The sequence below is a fragment of the Argentina silus genome (assembly GCF_951799395.1).
Source record: "Argentina silus genome assembly, chromosome: 3".
NCBI classification, from domain to species: Eukaryota; Metazoa; Chordata; class Actinopteri; order Argentiniformes; family Argentinidae; genus Argentina; species Argentina silus.
Window position 1 is genome coordinate 26027790 of NC_139657.1, and position 12360 is coordinate 26040149.

Sequence of the window (12360 nt, forward strand, 5' to 3'; positions counted from 1 at the left end):
TATCTATCAGATTTAGCATGGATGGAATATATATTATACATAAATCAATTATTAGACATTAAATTACAACAAGAAATAGTGTGTGTGTGAGTGTGCGTGTGTGTGTGTGTGTGCACGCGCACGGGTGTGTGTGTGTGTGTGAGAGTGTGATTATGTGAATATTATTTGTATAGATAGATAGATAGATAGATAGATAGATAGATAGATAGATAAATACATAGATAGATAGAACTTTAGTTTTCCCAGGAGGAACTTCAGGTGGCCGGTCAGACAGTAATACAGAATACATACATAACAGTTCAATACTGTATAAACAACACATTACAAATAGATATAGTTGACATGACAAATACAAAGTACAATGTTCAATCAGTGCTCATTTAAAAGTCTTATTGATGTTGGCACAAAGCTGTTAAGGGCTCTCTTGGTCCTGAGAGGTACAGTTTGTGACTGCCTCTGTGTATGATTCGTGTCTGTCTATATGAGATATACATCTTTGAATAGCTTTGGATGGGTTTTGTTTTCGGTTTTCCCTGATGGTTCATTCCAGTTGATTACTCATGTTCTAATGCTAATGGCAAAGGGCTGGTTTAAGGTTTCGGCCCCGTCAGCTGGTCAGTGGAACTGTGAGATATGTATAATGAGTAGTGACAGCACAGGGACCCTGGCTCTTTCACGGGGGGATTTGATATGTGAGATGAATGTGGTTACCATCAATGGACATATTAGTGGGCTATTATGAGTCAGAGATGTTGTGCATTTGGTCGGCTTTTCAACAGAACACTCCTACCATGGAGAACAGGAGACTCAATGGGGTTGTGTTTCACTCGCAGCATGAAGTTTAAATAGTGGTGAATTTAAGAAGATTTTCTCATCAACACAAACCAAGAGACAATTTTGTGAATACTGGCTTTTAAAAACATGAAAATACTCTAGGTGAACAATACATACTAGATGAACAGAGCACTTAGTCAAGCTATTAACTTGCAGCAATGTTTAGAAATGGTTGAAATAACTATAGTCACTGATCTTTGAACAAACACTGGCCAAATTGAAAACGCAACATGGTTGTATGCTTGCGATAGTATGACAATGTTGATTCAACTTGTTTTTGGTCAGAGGACTGTCAAGATCATCACAAGCAATAAACTATCCCAAGATAATCCAGAGTGACAGAAGTCACAGTTTCCATTTCAAAGTGACAAGGTTACATATATGAAAAAAAACAAGCCATGGTGAAATCTGCCTTCCTTATGCAAATGAAAATGCTTTAGGGTAGCATCCTACATTATCAGCTGCTACCTTCATGTGTCATATCAAATCAAATTATGTCTTAAGTAGAGGACAATAGATGCGTGTGTACACACACACCACATGGATGCTGATGACACATGGTTGAACACACACACACACACACACACACACACACACACAGACACATCTGGACAGAATTTATGCAGACTTTACGTCTTTCTATCTCAGTCTTTATTATTTTCAGGTGCTCTTTTCTAAATTAAATTTTGAGGAGTACCTTTACCATACGTCTGTATCTATCAACTGTTATTGAACAGGGAAGAGAGAAAATGTTCCACAGCATATCACAGAAAAGGAAAATGAACTACTGAGGTAAAAATATTACTCTGTTCTTAATTATCTTAATGGCCACACATTTTCTGCGAAACAAAGTCATTTACAATGCATTTGAAATTATTAACATAACTATAATAACAGTCCTTTTCTGTACATGTGTATGTTATATTGTGTTACTACATATTACTACATGTTGTTTTCTGGAAATATCATACAATTAACATAACAAGAACATTGATATAGCCTTAAGATAATTAATATATCAACGTGTTTTTTCCAAAAGATGTGACAGTTAAGAGTGAATTCCTCATAATTAACATAATCAACACCTCAAAAATGATAAATCTACAATGTTACGTGTAAACCAGTAAACCAGTACAAATCTAAGTAGGTTACAGATATCACCCAACTCTAATAATCCCACTAGCAGGAAAGCAGGGAGACTATACTGGCCAACTGACTGGTTATCATCACTTATACATGAATCCTTAAAAACTGTACATTTGTTACACATAATCTAATTTAAAGAGTAGCAGTTAATTTCCTTAAAGTTGTGAAGCTGCAGTTGCTCAACAACATACCCCTGCCTCCTACTCCAAAAATATAATTCCAGAATCCTAATTGGCAATCATTTCCTTCCTTTCCTCTATCAATCGTGTGAAACAGAAATGAGTCCCTCTTTCCATATCAGTCTTCCCATGCACCAGCAGAGGGCTATTGAGTTCTGTAAGATGTGGTTTATCCTGACCAACAGATACGCCCCCTATGGGTGAGCCGCCACTATGGCCCATTGGCCCAGAAAGGTAGGGCACACATCCGTTCTGGATGACGGAGATGTCGTTGGTCCTCATGACCAAGCCCTTGGAGAGGGAGTCTGTACATTGGTTCCAGAGACAAAGGGAGTCTCCATTGCTGGACCTGACTGCTGTGGTCCTCTGAGTAGGCCCTGGGAGTTTCACAGGATGGGCTCCCATGAACACCAAGGGTCCGTCTACAGACAGTCTACGACCTCGCCTGGTGTGAGCACTGTTCCACATGTGAGTTCCCATATGGACCTGCAGAGGGAAGATAGCAATGATTAGTTACATGCATATTGATATATTGAATCATGGGATTATCAATAATCATGGGAAACATAGAATAGACTGGGTAGAATTGAACCTCATGGAAGAGGGTTATGTAGCATTATATTGGATCACTCTAAGAGGGTATCCTTCCGCAAAGCAGGATACACTCTGAGTAAGAACTTTTAGATTAGTCCCGTGTACTGGGTGGCTGACCCCCTTAAATAGCTGCCGAAGGATAGGCTAGCTGCTTCCGAAGGATTCACTTCGTAAGAGTGTACAAGAGAATATACTCTCAGCTATCCAAAGCTTGGATAGCAACTTTTTAAAGTTTGTCGTTGTATAATGCTTGTTCGACACTGCATACCTTGGGCGATACACGGTTTGGTCTACCTGTATTGAGGCGCTGAGGGCATGTCCTTACTAGGTGTCTGTGTGACTCGTTTGTCTGTCTGTCCACCACAACCCTCCCGGTTTAGACTTCGGGCTCGGGGACCACGGCTATCCCCGCAAGATAGAGATACTGTGTATGCTTCGCTCCAGTGGACGTGCAGTTTTCCTGTGAGAGTGAAACTAATAAGTGTTGCGACACGTTTTATCTCTCCCGGGGCTCTGCCATATTGAGCCATGCAATATTGCTAGCTTAGCGTGAGGTGACTATTACAGGACTAAGCAAAAACTTACAAGCACATGTTCACCTCAGTCCTGCCAACTCCACGTATAAACTACAACCCAGTCTCCAAATTATTACGTTCTGGGGGGTCGTTTCTGCAGACCAAAGACTACGATCTGTGCGGTAGTATTATCTATCTATACTGGCAGGTAAATACGGAAGGCAGAACATTTGTAACCTGAACGTTGCTGGTTCGATTATTTTTTTTTGGGTGCTAATACAGCTAATACGTCCTAACCTTCACGCAAGTCGTAATTCACGTAACTCTTACACAACGTATCTTCAGTTTTTGACGTAACCTGAGCGTTGCTGGTTCGAATCACGCTGGGGGCACTTTTTTTTTGGTTCCAACACGGCCTAACCGCCACGCAAGTCATAATTTACGTAACTCTTATGCAACGTATCTTAATTTTTTGACGTAACCCTCCCGGCATGGCTGAGGATCCGCCTTGAGCAGCAGGTGGCAAGCCTACAAGATGAGGTGAATGCTCTAGAGGAGAATGATGACGATGTCCTTTGTCATCACCCTATGACCTGGAGTTCTCGGCCTCGGTGTTCCTGGCACATCAGGGCTCCGGTCAGTCTGTAGTGTCAGTGCCACCCAGTAGTGACGGAAGCTACACAACACCTTTTGGTGAAGGTGGTTACCGCCCTTGATCTCAAGGTGGAATATTCAGGTGCTTATTCCCATCTGCCCCCAGTTCGCTCTGGCATTTGGCGAATACTGGACCAAGATGCAGGGATGCTTCCCCTATGCTAGCCAGACTAAGCCATGGGCCATCATGTCTGAACCGGAGTCCTTGGGGAAAATATCCAGCAATGGATAACATGGCTGCAGCTATGATCCTCCCTGATTGGAGATCAAAGATCATTGGCAGGGAGCCTCTTCTCAGACCAGGACTCAAAAGAAACGGCGCTGATTGCATGAAGACCCTTGCCATCATGGCCCACCTTAATAACAGGGCTGCGATGTTCCAGTCCTAGTTGTCTCTGCTGATCCAATAGGAAACGAGGATCTCCTCACGGAAGCCACAGAGATGTCCAAGCTGCTCACTCTGCTCCAGGCCAGTAGAGCATGCTAATGGCAAGGCCTTAGGTTCAACTGTGTCCTTACGTCGCTACCTTTGGTTGTCTCAGACTGATAAACTTGTCTCTCATGAAGGCACGTTTCCCTTAGGTGAGAGTGGCAAAAATTCTATCCTACTTCAACCGTTTTCGTCTTGGATGAGCCATATCTGTGTAAGAGTGCCAACAGCTACTCGGTCCGCTCAGCCCGCTTCAGTGATGATTCACTCCCATTGAGTGGCCAACACATCAACATGCTGGAACTCAGGGCGATTCGGCTGGCCCTCAGCAGTTCCAGCCTTACCTAGAAGGACTGAATGTCCTGGTTCAATTGTACAACACCACAGGGGTCACCAGAGAGGCCTGCAATCATGACAAGATGGCTCGGGAGCTCTTGCTGTGGATTCAGTCCCACCTAACATCGCTGTGAGCAGTGCATATCCCAGGGGTCTGGAACAATGCAGCGGACTGGAGTCTACACCCTCAGGTGCTCCAGCTGTGGGACAGGTTTGGGAGACCGCAGGTGGACCAGAAAAACACTCACTGCTCCAGCTGGTTCTCGATGTTGAATCCGCCAGGTCTTCTGAGCCTGGATGCCCGAGCTCACAATGGGCCGGCAACAGCGGTTCACGCGTTCCCACCATTCCCCCTGCTCACAGCTACCCTGGTTAGGGTCCACATGATGGGCCACCAGCTGCTTCAGGTGGATGTGGCTAACACATTGCAGAATACCAGGGCTTGCTCCACCAATGTGGCGCATCAAATCCAGTGGAGCATATTTCATGCTTGGTGTGAGGGTCACAATGCTGTTTCTGAGTCGTGTGATGTACAAACTGTTTTGCAGTTTTTGTAGTCACTGCTCAAGCAGCCTCTACACTGAGAGTGTACCTGGCCGCTGTCTCTGCATGTCACTACGACGGCCTGGAGGGACCGATGGGTAGCCACCCATAGCTCTCCAGGTTTATGAGGGGTGTCCGACGTCTGCGTCCCCTCAGTGCCCAGCTTGGACTTTGAAGTAGTGCTGTCATGTCTTACTAAACCACCCTTTAAACCCCTGGAGTCAGTGTCCTTAAAGCCCCTATCTATGAAGGTTGCTTTCCTGTTGGCTATTACCTCCACCAAAAGGGTCAGTTAAGTTCATGCTCTCTCTGTGAGCAATGAATGTTTCCCGAATGGGTCCAGACAAAAGGGTCCCTCCTGTCCTGTCCCTCCTAAAGATCTCTTCATTCCCACTACCCCCCTGTACAAGTTTCTCTCTTGTAAATAAAAAATAAAAAAAATAAAAATAAAAATAAACAAAAAAAGGTAATTCTTCCTTCTTCTAGGATTGTGATTGCCAATAGCCCCTGGTCCTAGCATAGATTACTTTTTCTTATTACGACTGATGGATAGATGATTCACTTACTTCGACAAATATATTTGTTGTAAGTCACTTTGGATAAAGGTGTCTGCTAAATGCCATAAATGTAAATGTAAATGTAGATGGGTGTCACCCTCCGTCCTAACCCTTCATTCTTACCAAAGGTCCTGTCTGTGTGAACTGTGAACATGTGAACTGACCCTTATATTTATCTGCATATCCCCCTCCCGCTGCTGTGGGTGACCCAGGCGTATCCCCCAGTGTGTTGTGCCCGGTTAACTGGCTGACATTTGCACCTCAACCAGTTGGGCACTGTTTAGTATTTTTGCTCAACACTATTGAGTCAATGTTGCCCCCAGCAATGAGGTCGGGATGACTGTACTTGGTGTGGCCTCCGCTTCCGGAGTGGAGGGAGGAACACATCAACAACACCTGCCCTGAGCTCAGCCTGACTGGACTTGTCTGGCCCAGGCCTACTTCACCGATTGATCTGGTACTCTAATACCATATTGGAGTGATCCAATATAGTGCTACATAACAAAGGTTACGTATGTATGTATGCATGTTATGTGAGCTAATTGGATCACTCCAGTACTTTTGTTCAGTGATCTATGGTACATAAAACAGAACACAAATCTGAAGCAATAATGACATGTAAGGAAATATAATTATACATACTGTATATGCAAGAAGGTCTATACACCAGTCATGTGCTTAAGTTAAAGAAATGTAAGTGGACACAAAATCGCTTCTTCTTTCAGTAGCTATGCGCCCACATATTAGTCCACAGACAAATCCGTTGTCTCTTATGCTCCACCATGCAAATCATATTCAAAACAACATATTCAAAACAAATGATCATGTCTCAATGGCTATGTCTGGTATATCTGTCTATGTTGCTGATATCGCTATTATGGTTGACATGGGTAAGCCATTCATAACTGTAAGGTCAGTTCACCACGATGAGGGTAAAGCTATGGTGTTTTGGGGGCAGGTGTTAAACATGCCTCAGGACGTGACTTGGACATGATGGCTATCAAAAAAAGGTGTGGTAGTTATGAAAATGCTTCCTTTCTATGTGTGATTTTGAAAATGTTAAAAACAGACATATAGGAAAAGTCACAAAAGGAGGAGGACATGGGTTACACAACAGCAGTTATTTTATTATAAAGTGTCACATTGGGCACATGGACGTCCGTTGGGACGACTAGTGTTAAGGGGGTCAGCAGCAGCTGCAGCATTACCCAGTACATGACATGGGACTAATCTGAAAATCGTTACTTGGAGTGTTTCCTGCCGTGCAGAACGATACCATATTGGAGTGATCCAATTAGCTCACATAACTGTGGTTACATACGTAACCTTGCACTCAAACAACAATAGAAGAGGTGCTGCCTTAAATGAATAATCTATGCATGTTCCTAGAAGAGGCGGTCTCAACACAAAAATACTGGATTTTATTTAGTTAAAAACATGTTAATAACCAGGCCATAATCAACAATCCAACAGTGTAGTATGACAGTTAATATATGCTTGACAAACTCCTACTCAAATAAAGCATCTGTGTTGTGAAGGGTCATGGCTCTCACTCCCATTCCCCAATAACCTTCTGGCCACGCCCCTTCTTCCCTGCCACTTCCACTAGCCACACCTGATCCCACTTCCCTGATTGACATTCCTCTGCTCACCTCATCTTTATTTTTAGTGTGTTTCTCTCAGTAGTCATTGGTGCTGTATGGGGCAGCCAGTTAACCTAACCTACTTACACCTTGTTGTGCGTGATGTATGTGCTTTTATTGTGTATTGCTAACCACCAAATTGTATTGTTACATTCAAGCCCTTTTAGTTTTCACCATAATTCTTTCTTGTTTCTCTGTAAACCTAATTACCTGGTGCATTTATCCTTGTTAGCTTGTGTGTTACATTTATTCTCAATGGATTTTCAGCTCCTGCCTACTCCTTGCACTCTGACCTGTGCCCCATAGTGGCAGTTCACCAACCTGAACCAGCCATAGCCTACTACTACTCCAAACCATCATTTTAATCTGTCTAAATCATATCTCTAAAAACTAAATGTAAAGATGGAACATACCTTCAGATTTCCTTTGGTGGTGAATGCCCGTCCACAGACAGTGCAGGCAAATGGTTTCTCCCCAGTGTGGGTCCTCTCATGGATCTGCAGAGCACTGGAGGAAGAGAAGGTCTTCCCACAAGTGTGACAATAGTGCTGCTTGGGTGCCCGTCGAGGTGGAGGGGCAGCAAGCACTGGGGACATGGGGGCTGAAGAGGTCCTCAAACTGCCTGGATGATCCCTTCCGTCCCCATAGACGTTGACGTTCAGAAAACCATTCATCTCTGTTTTGATGATTGGGGAGCCAATGAAGAGTATGGATGAGTTGGGGCTGGAGGCAAGGCTGGGATTGGAGGGCTCAAACAGCTGGGATGGCAAGTCCCTCATCTGGTGGGTCAGCATGTGCTGCTTTAGGTTTCCCTTGGTGGAGAACCCCCGGTTGCATGCTGTGCAAATGAAAGGTCTCTCCTTTGTATGGCTTCGATAATGGATGTCCAAGGCACTTTGGCAGGCAAATGTCTTCGCACATATGTCACATGCTGTGTTCTTGAAGAGGCTACGTTCGTGGAAAGTGTGGATCAAATTTGTGGGATCCTTAAGCTGATTTAATGATTTTAGGTCAAGCGGTGATACACCACTGACATTGAACTGCTGGGGGCTTGGGTTGATGTGTGCCTTGTATGTTTCTTCAAACTGTGTGGGGCTACAACGAACTGGGGCACTCTTGTTTGAAGAAAGAGACTGCTTGTAAGTGGTAGTATCAGAAACAGCAAGACTACCACCACTTTGGTCTCCAAGACATGATGAGTTATAGACTTGACAATCCTCTTCAAATTGTGCCTCTTTCACAGTTTTTAACCAATTGACTTGTATTTCCCCAACTGGTCCATGATAACTAGTCTTCATGTGGGCATCAATGGACCCTGCTCCCATAATATTGGAAGGAGATGGAGACAAGCTGCCAGATGAAGATTTCAACCTAGAAATCCCTGCAATCCCACTGTCGTGGAAGTCCTCCATATCGTCATCAGATAAGTTCTCCTGGTCTTCTAATTTCCTTTCATCTACCAATCCTCCATCAGATTCTTTTAACTTTGAGTAGCTCTGGTCCGGCAGGGCTACGTTGGGGATCTGTCCACCCATGTGCATGCGGATGTGCTGCTGTAGGACCACGGCATTGGTGAACTTTCTCTGGCAGATGGGGCAGGAGTGCTGGACCCGCAGTGGCGGCGTGGCACGATGGATGGTGTGATGCGTCTTGAGGTTCCCTTTGGTGGAGAAGGCTCTGCCACATACTTTACACCTGAAGGGCCGCTCTCCTGTATGAGTGCGGTAGTGCATTTTAAGGGCACTCTGACAGCTAAGTATACGGTGGCAGATGACACACTCATTGGGGTCTGTCGACTTCTTATCAATGTTCTCCACTAATTGCTGGAGTTTGGAGGTCTCTGAAGTCTGCAAGGGATCAAGGGCTTCTCTGAAATTATATTTGGCCTTGAACGACTCCAACTTGATGGGATTGGTACTAATGGATGGGATATCTGTGGGTACATAATCAGTTGATCTATTTGCTTTGGTGCAAATTTTTGAGACGCAGTTCAAAGGGGGTTTAACATCTTCAGTTTTCAAATGCAAGGTGGAGAAAGTCCTTTTCCTTGCCTCTGCAAAGTCTGTGCTCTTGCTAGTCTTCACTGTTGCACTAGAGTCACGTGCACATGGACTACAAGATGTGGTTATTGAGACAGGCTGCTCCTCTTTCTTAATGAAAAAGGGCAAGTTGGATGATCCTGATGGGAGCAACAACCCGACAGAGGTTGCCAAAGTGGTGAGAGCTGGCTTACTATCCAGCCAGCATGGGACTGGCTTCTCTGGAGGCATGGACATGCCATAAGGGATCCCTGTGCTTGTTGGGATGTTGTCCAGATGTTCTGGAACAGGGTAAGGGTTCATCTGGATGTGGGGGTACCGTTCTTTGTGTCGCTGGAAGTGTACCTTCAGGTTTCCTCGGGTGGAGAAACGATTCCCACAGATGTTGCATTTGTATGGCCTCTCTCCAGTGTGGGATCGTAAATGGATCTGCAAGGCACTGTCACTCCCAAACACTTTGGCACAAAACCTGCATTTGTGTTTGAAGAAAGCCTCTTCAGAAAAGCTTTTGGGTTCAAAAGAGGTCACATTAGATGGTTTGCCATTCCTCTGTTGGGCCAAGACTGTCAAGGCATTGAGGTCCTCAACAATTGCACCAATGCTTGGTGTAGAGCTGGGGGGTGTTTGATTGCAAGGTGGTTGCTGAGGTAGACGTGGGTTATTAGATGATTTTAGCAAGCTACCTGTGCCAAGCACCAGAGAGGACATTTTGGTTGGGGCTGAAAAACCGAATTGAGGGTAAAGACTGATAGCCTGATTCGACTGCATTCTTGAAGGCTGCTTTCTAACTGCTGAGGTTACGAGTTTGCCTATGTTTTGTAAAGGTTCAGTATTGGACAGTGTGACACCACCACTAAGGTTGCTCTGGGGTAACTGCACTGTCGCTGTTAAGCGTTTAAAGTGACAGATGCTGGTAGACTGGCTAGCCAGGCTCTGAGCTAATCCAGCGGCTGCAGCTAGCTGCTGGGATAGATGAGAACTGAGGGTTGTCAGTTGGTTGGCATGCTTTGATGCTAGAGTACCTTGAGGGCTGTTTGAGGGTGTCTCTGATACCTCTGATCTCTGAGAGGCAAACAGTAATACTTGGTGACGTATCTGATCAATCAGTTGTAGCTGGTGGATCTGCTGCAACTGCAGAGCCAGGAGCTGTTCCATCAGAGATGAGACAGCCATCTTACTGCTGCCACTGCAACCATTGTCTGAGCGATTCTGTTGTGAAAACTGGGCCACAGCCACTTTGGTGCTCTCTAGGTTTTCAATGATGACATTACTGTTGTTGTTAAACCATGAGAATGTCCCCTGTGAAAGGTTGCCAGGTTGAGGTAACGATGTTGGGAGAACTGAGGTACATGAGACAATATCAGTAATACTTTCAGTACTACTGCCATTGCAGCTGCTGTTCTTGCTGCTGCTGGGGCTATCTAGATTGCTGTGGCTACTCTTACTACTAGAAACATCCATAGATTCTCCATTTCCCTCTGTTTTCTCATCTGAGAGATCACTGCACTCTTCTATTTCAAAGTTATTGATTGTTTCCGTTTGTTCCCCTGGTGTACTGGGCGATTGTGAGGCTGAAGGGAACATTTCAGCAGAGGAGGCTATATTTTCATTTTCGTTCACAATAGGGACTAACTGATTTGGAGAGCAATCCCTGTGATGTTGTTCCAGATCTGATAGTTCAACAAACTCAGCGCAGCATCTGATGCACACATGAGCACATGAGTCCATGGCAGGGGGGGGCGCCAGACCGAGGTGTGTGCCTCCTGAAACAGACAAGGACGCAAGGATTACTTGCTGCATTTGAAAATAAATTATTTTGTCAGCATGTGCCATATTAACATAATGAGAAGCACAAAAAACACATTATTTCTACATAATTTCACTCCCTGCAGTGAAATAGTATATGACACACTTTGCAATGAATGAGCACCTTGTAACACAGAGTAATACTATCGGTGATCACATAGGTGAACCCATTGCTCTCTGAGCTCATGGCTTTGACAGCTCTTAAGAGTTTACACTTGAAGGGTTTATTGAGCCCTTAATGACACCTTCTTCCAAACTAGGATATAAACCCAGTTTTCATCAGAGCTCCACTAACACCAAGTCCAAAGCAGTCAAAAAATAGTGTTTTTCTCTTCCATTATTGGACTATTGCATTATATTATTATATGGACTATTCCTTCATAAGGAATTATAAGTAGTCTGTAAAATAACAATGTATTCCCATGTACTTTGGAAATAAAAAACTTGAAAATAAGAAGATGAATCAAATCATTCAAACAAATAAAAAATGTTTTACTTTAAAAACGTTGAAAGTGAGTGGTTGATAATAAATAAGTCTATGTGATTTCTGTCCAACATTCAGTAGCCTACAATATTTGTCTGACATCTGACTCTAACCCAAATACTACCATTGTAATGAAATACCCTGTAAATAATATTTAAAATTCAAACCCACATTTTTCCCACGAGTATAGCATTCGATATTACATTTAATTTGACATAATAGGATAATGACATTTTCATTAAAGTTCAAGTGATTTGGCGATTGTCAATGATACATTTGCAGGCAACTCGCGAACTTACCCATATGTTCCGATAATGGCAAATTGTTATCCGACTGTACATGTTGTGGTTTCGCTTGTTTCCTGCGCGACATGCTGTCCCACACCCACGCATCAATACGATGAACAGATATCTACAAAAACATGCTTTGGAGTTACGGAATCCGAGTCATCCACCCAGCGTGTGTCCCTTGAACTCTGTGGTATAGTTGCCAGCTGACTTAGCATATACCGGGTGTTTTTCGCGCATCAACGGGGTTTGACCGCAAAGTTGAAACATAAGCCTAACCGCCCAAAACTGAGAAGTGAAATGTTGTCAAACT

General features: G+C 44.0%; 1 protein-coding gene across 1 annotated transcript; it reads right to left on the bottom strand.

Moving 5' to 3' along the window:
- Nucleotides 1-1556: 1556 nt before the first annotated feature.
- sall1b (spalt-like transcription factor 1b) lies at nt 1557-11054 on the bottom strand (the record flags this gene model as incomplete). Its single annotated transcript, XM_083666215.1, has 2 exons — nt 1557-2645; nt 7845-11054. The coding sequence occupies 2 exons, from the start codon at nt 11052-11054 to the stop codon at nt 2208-2210; spliced, it is 3648 nt and encodes a 1215-aa protein (XP_083522341.1). The 3' UTR covers nt 1557-2207.
- Between the last annotated feature and the right edge of the window lie 1306 nt (nt 11055-12360).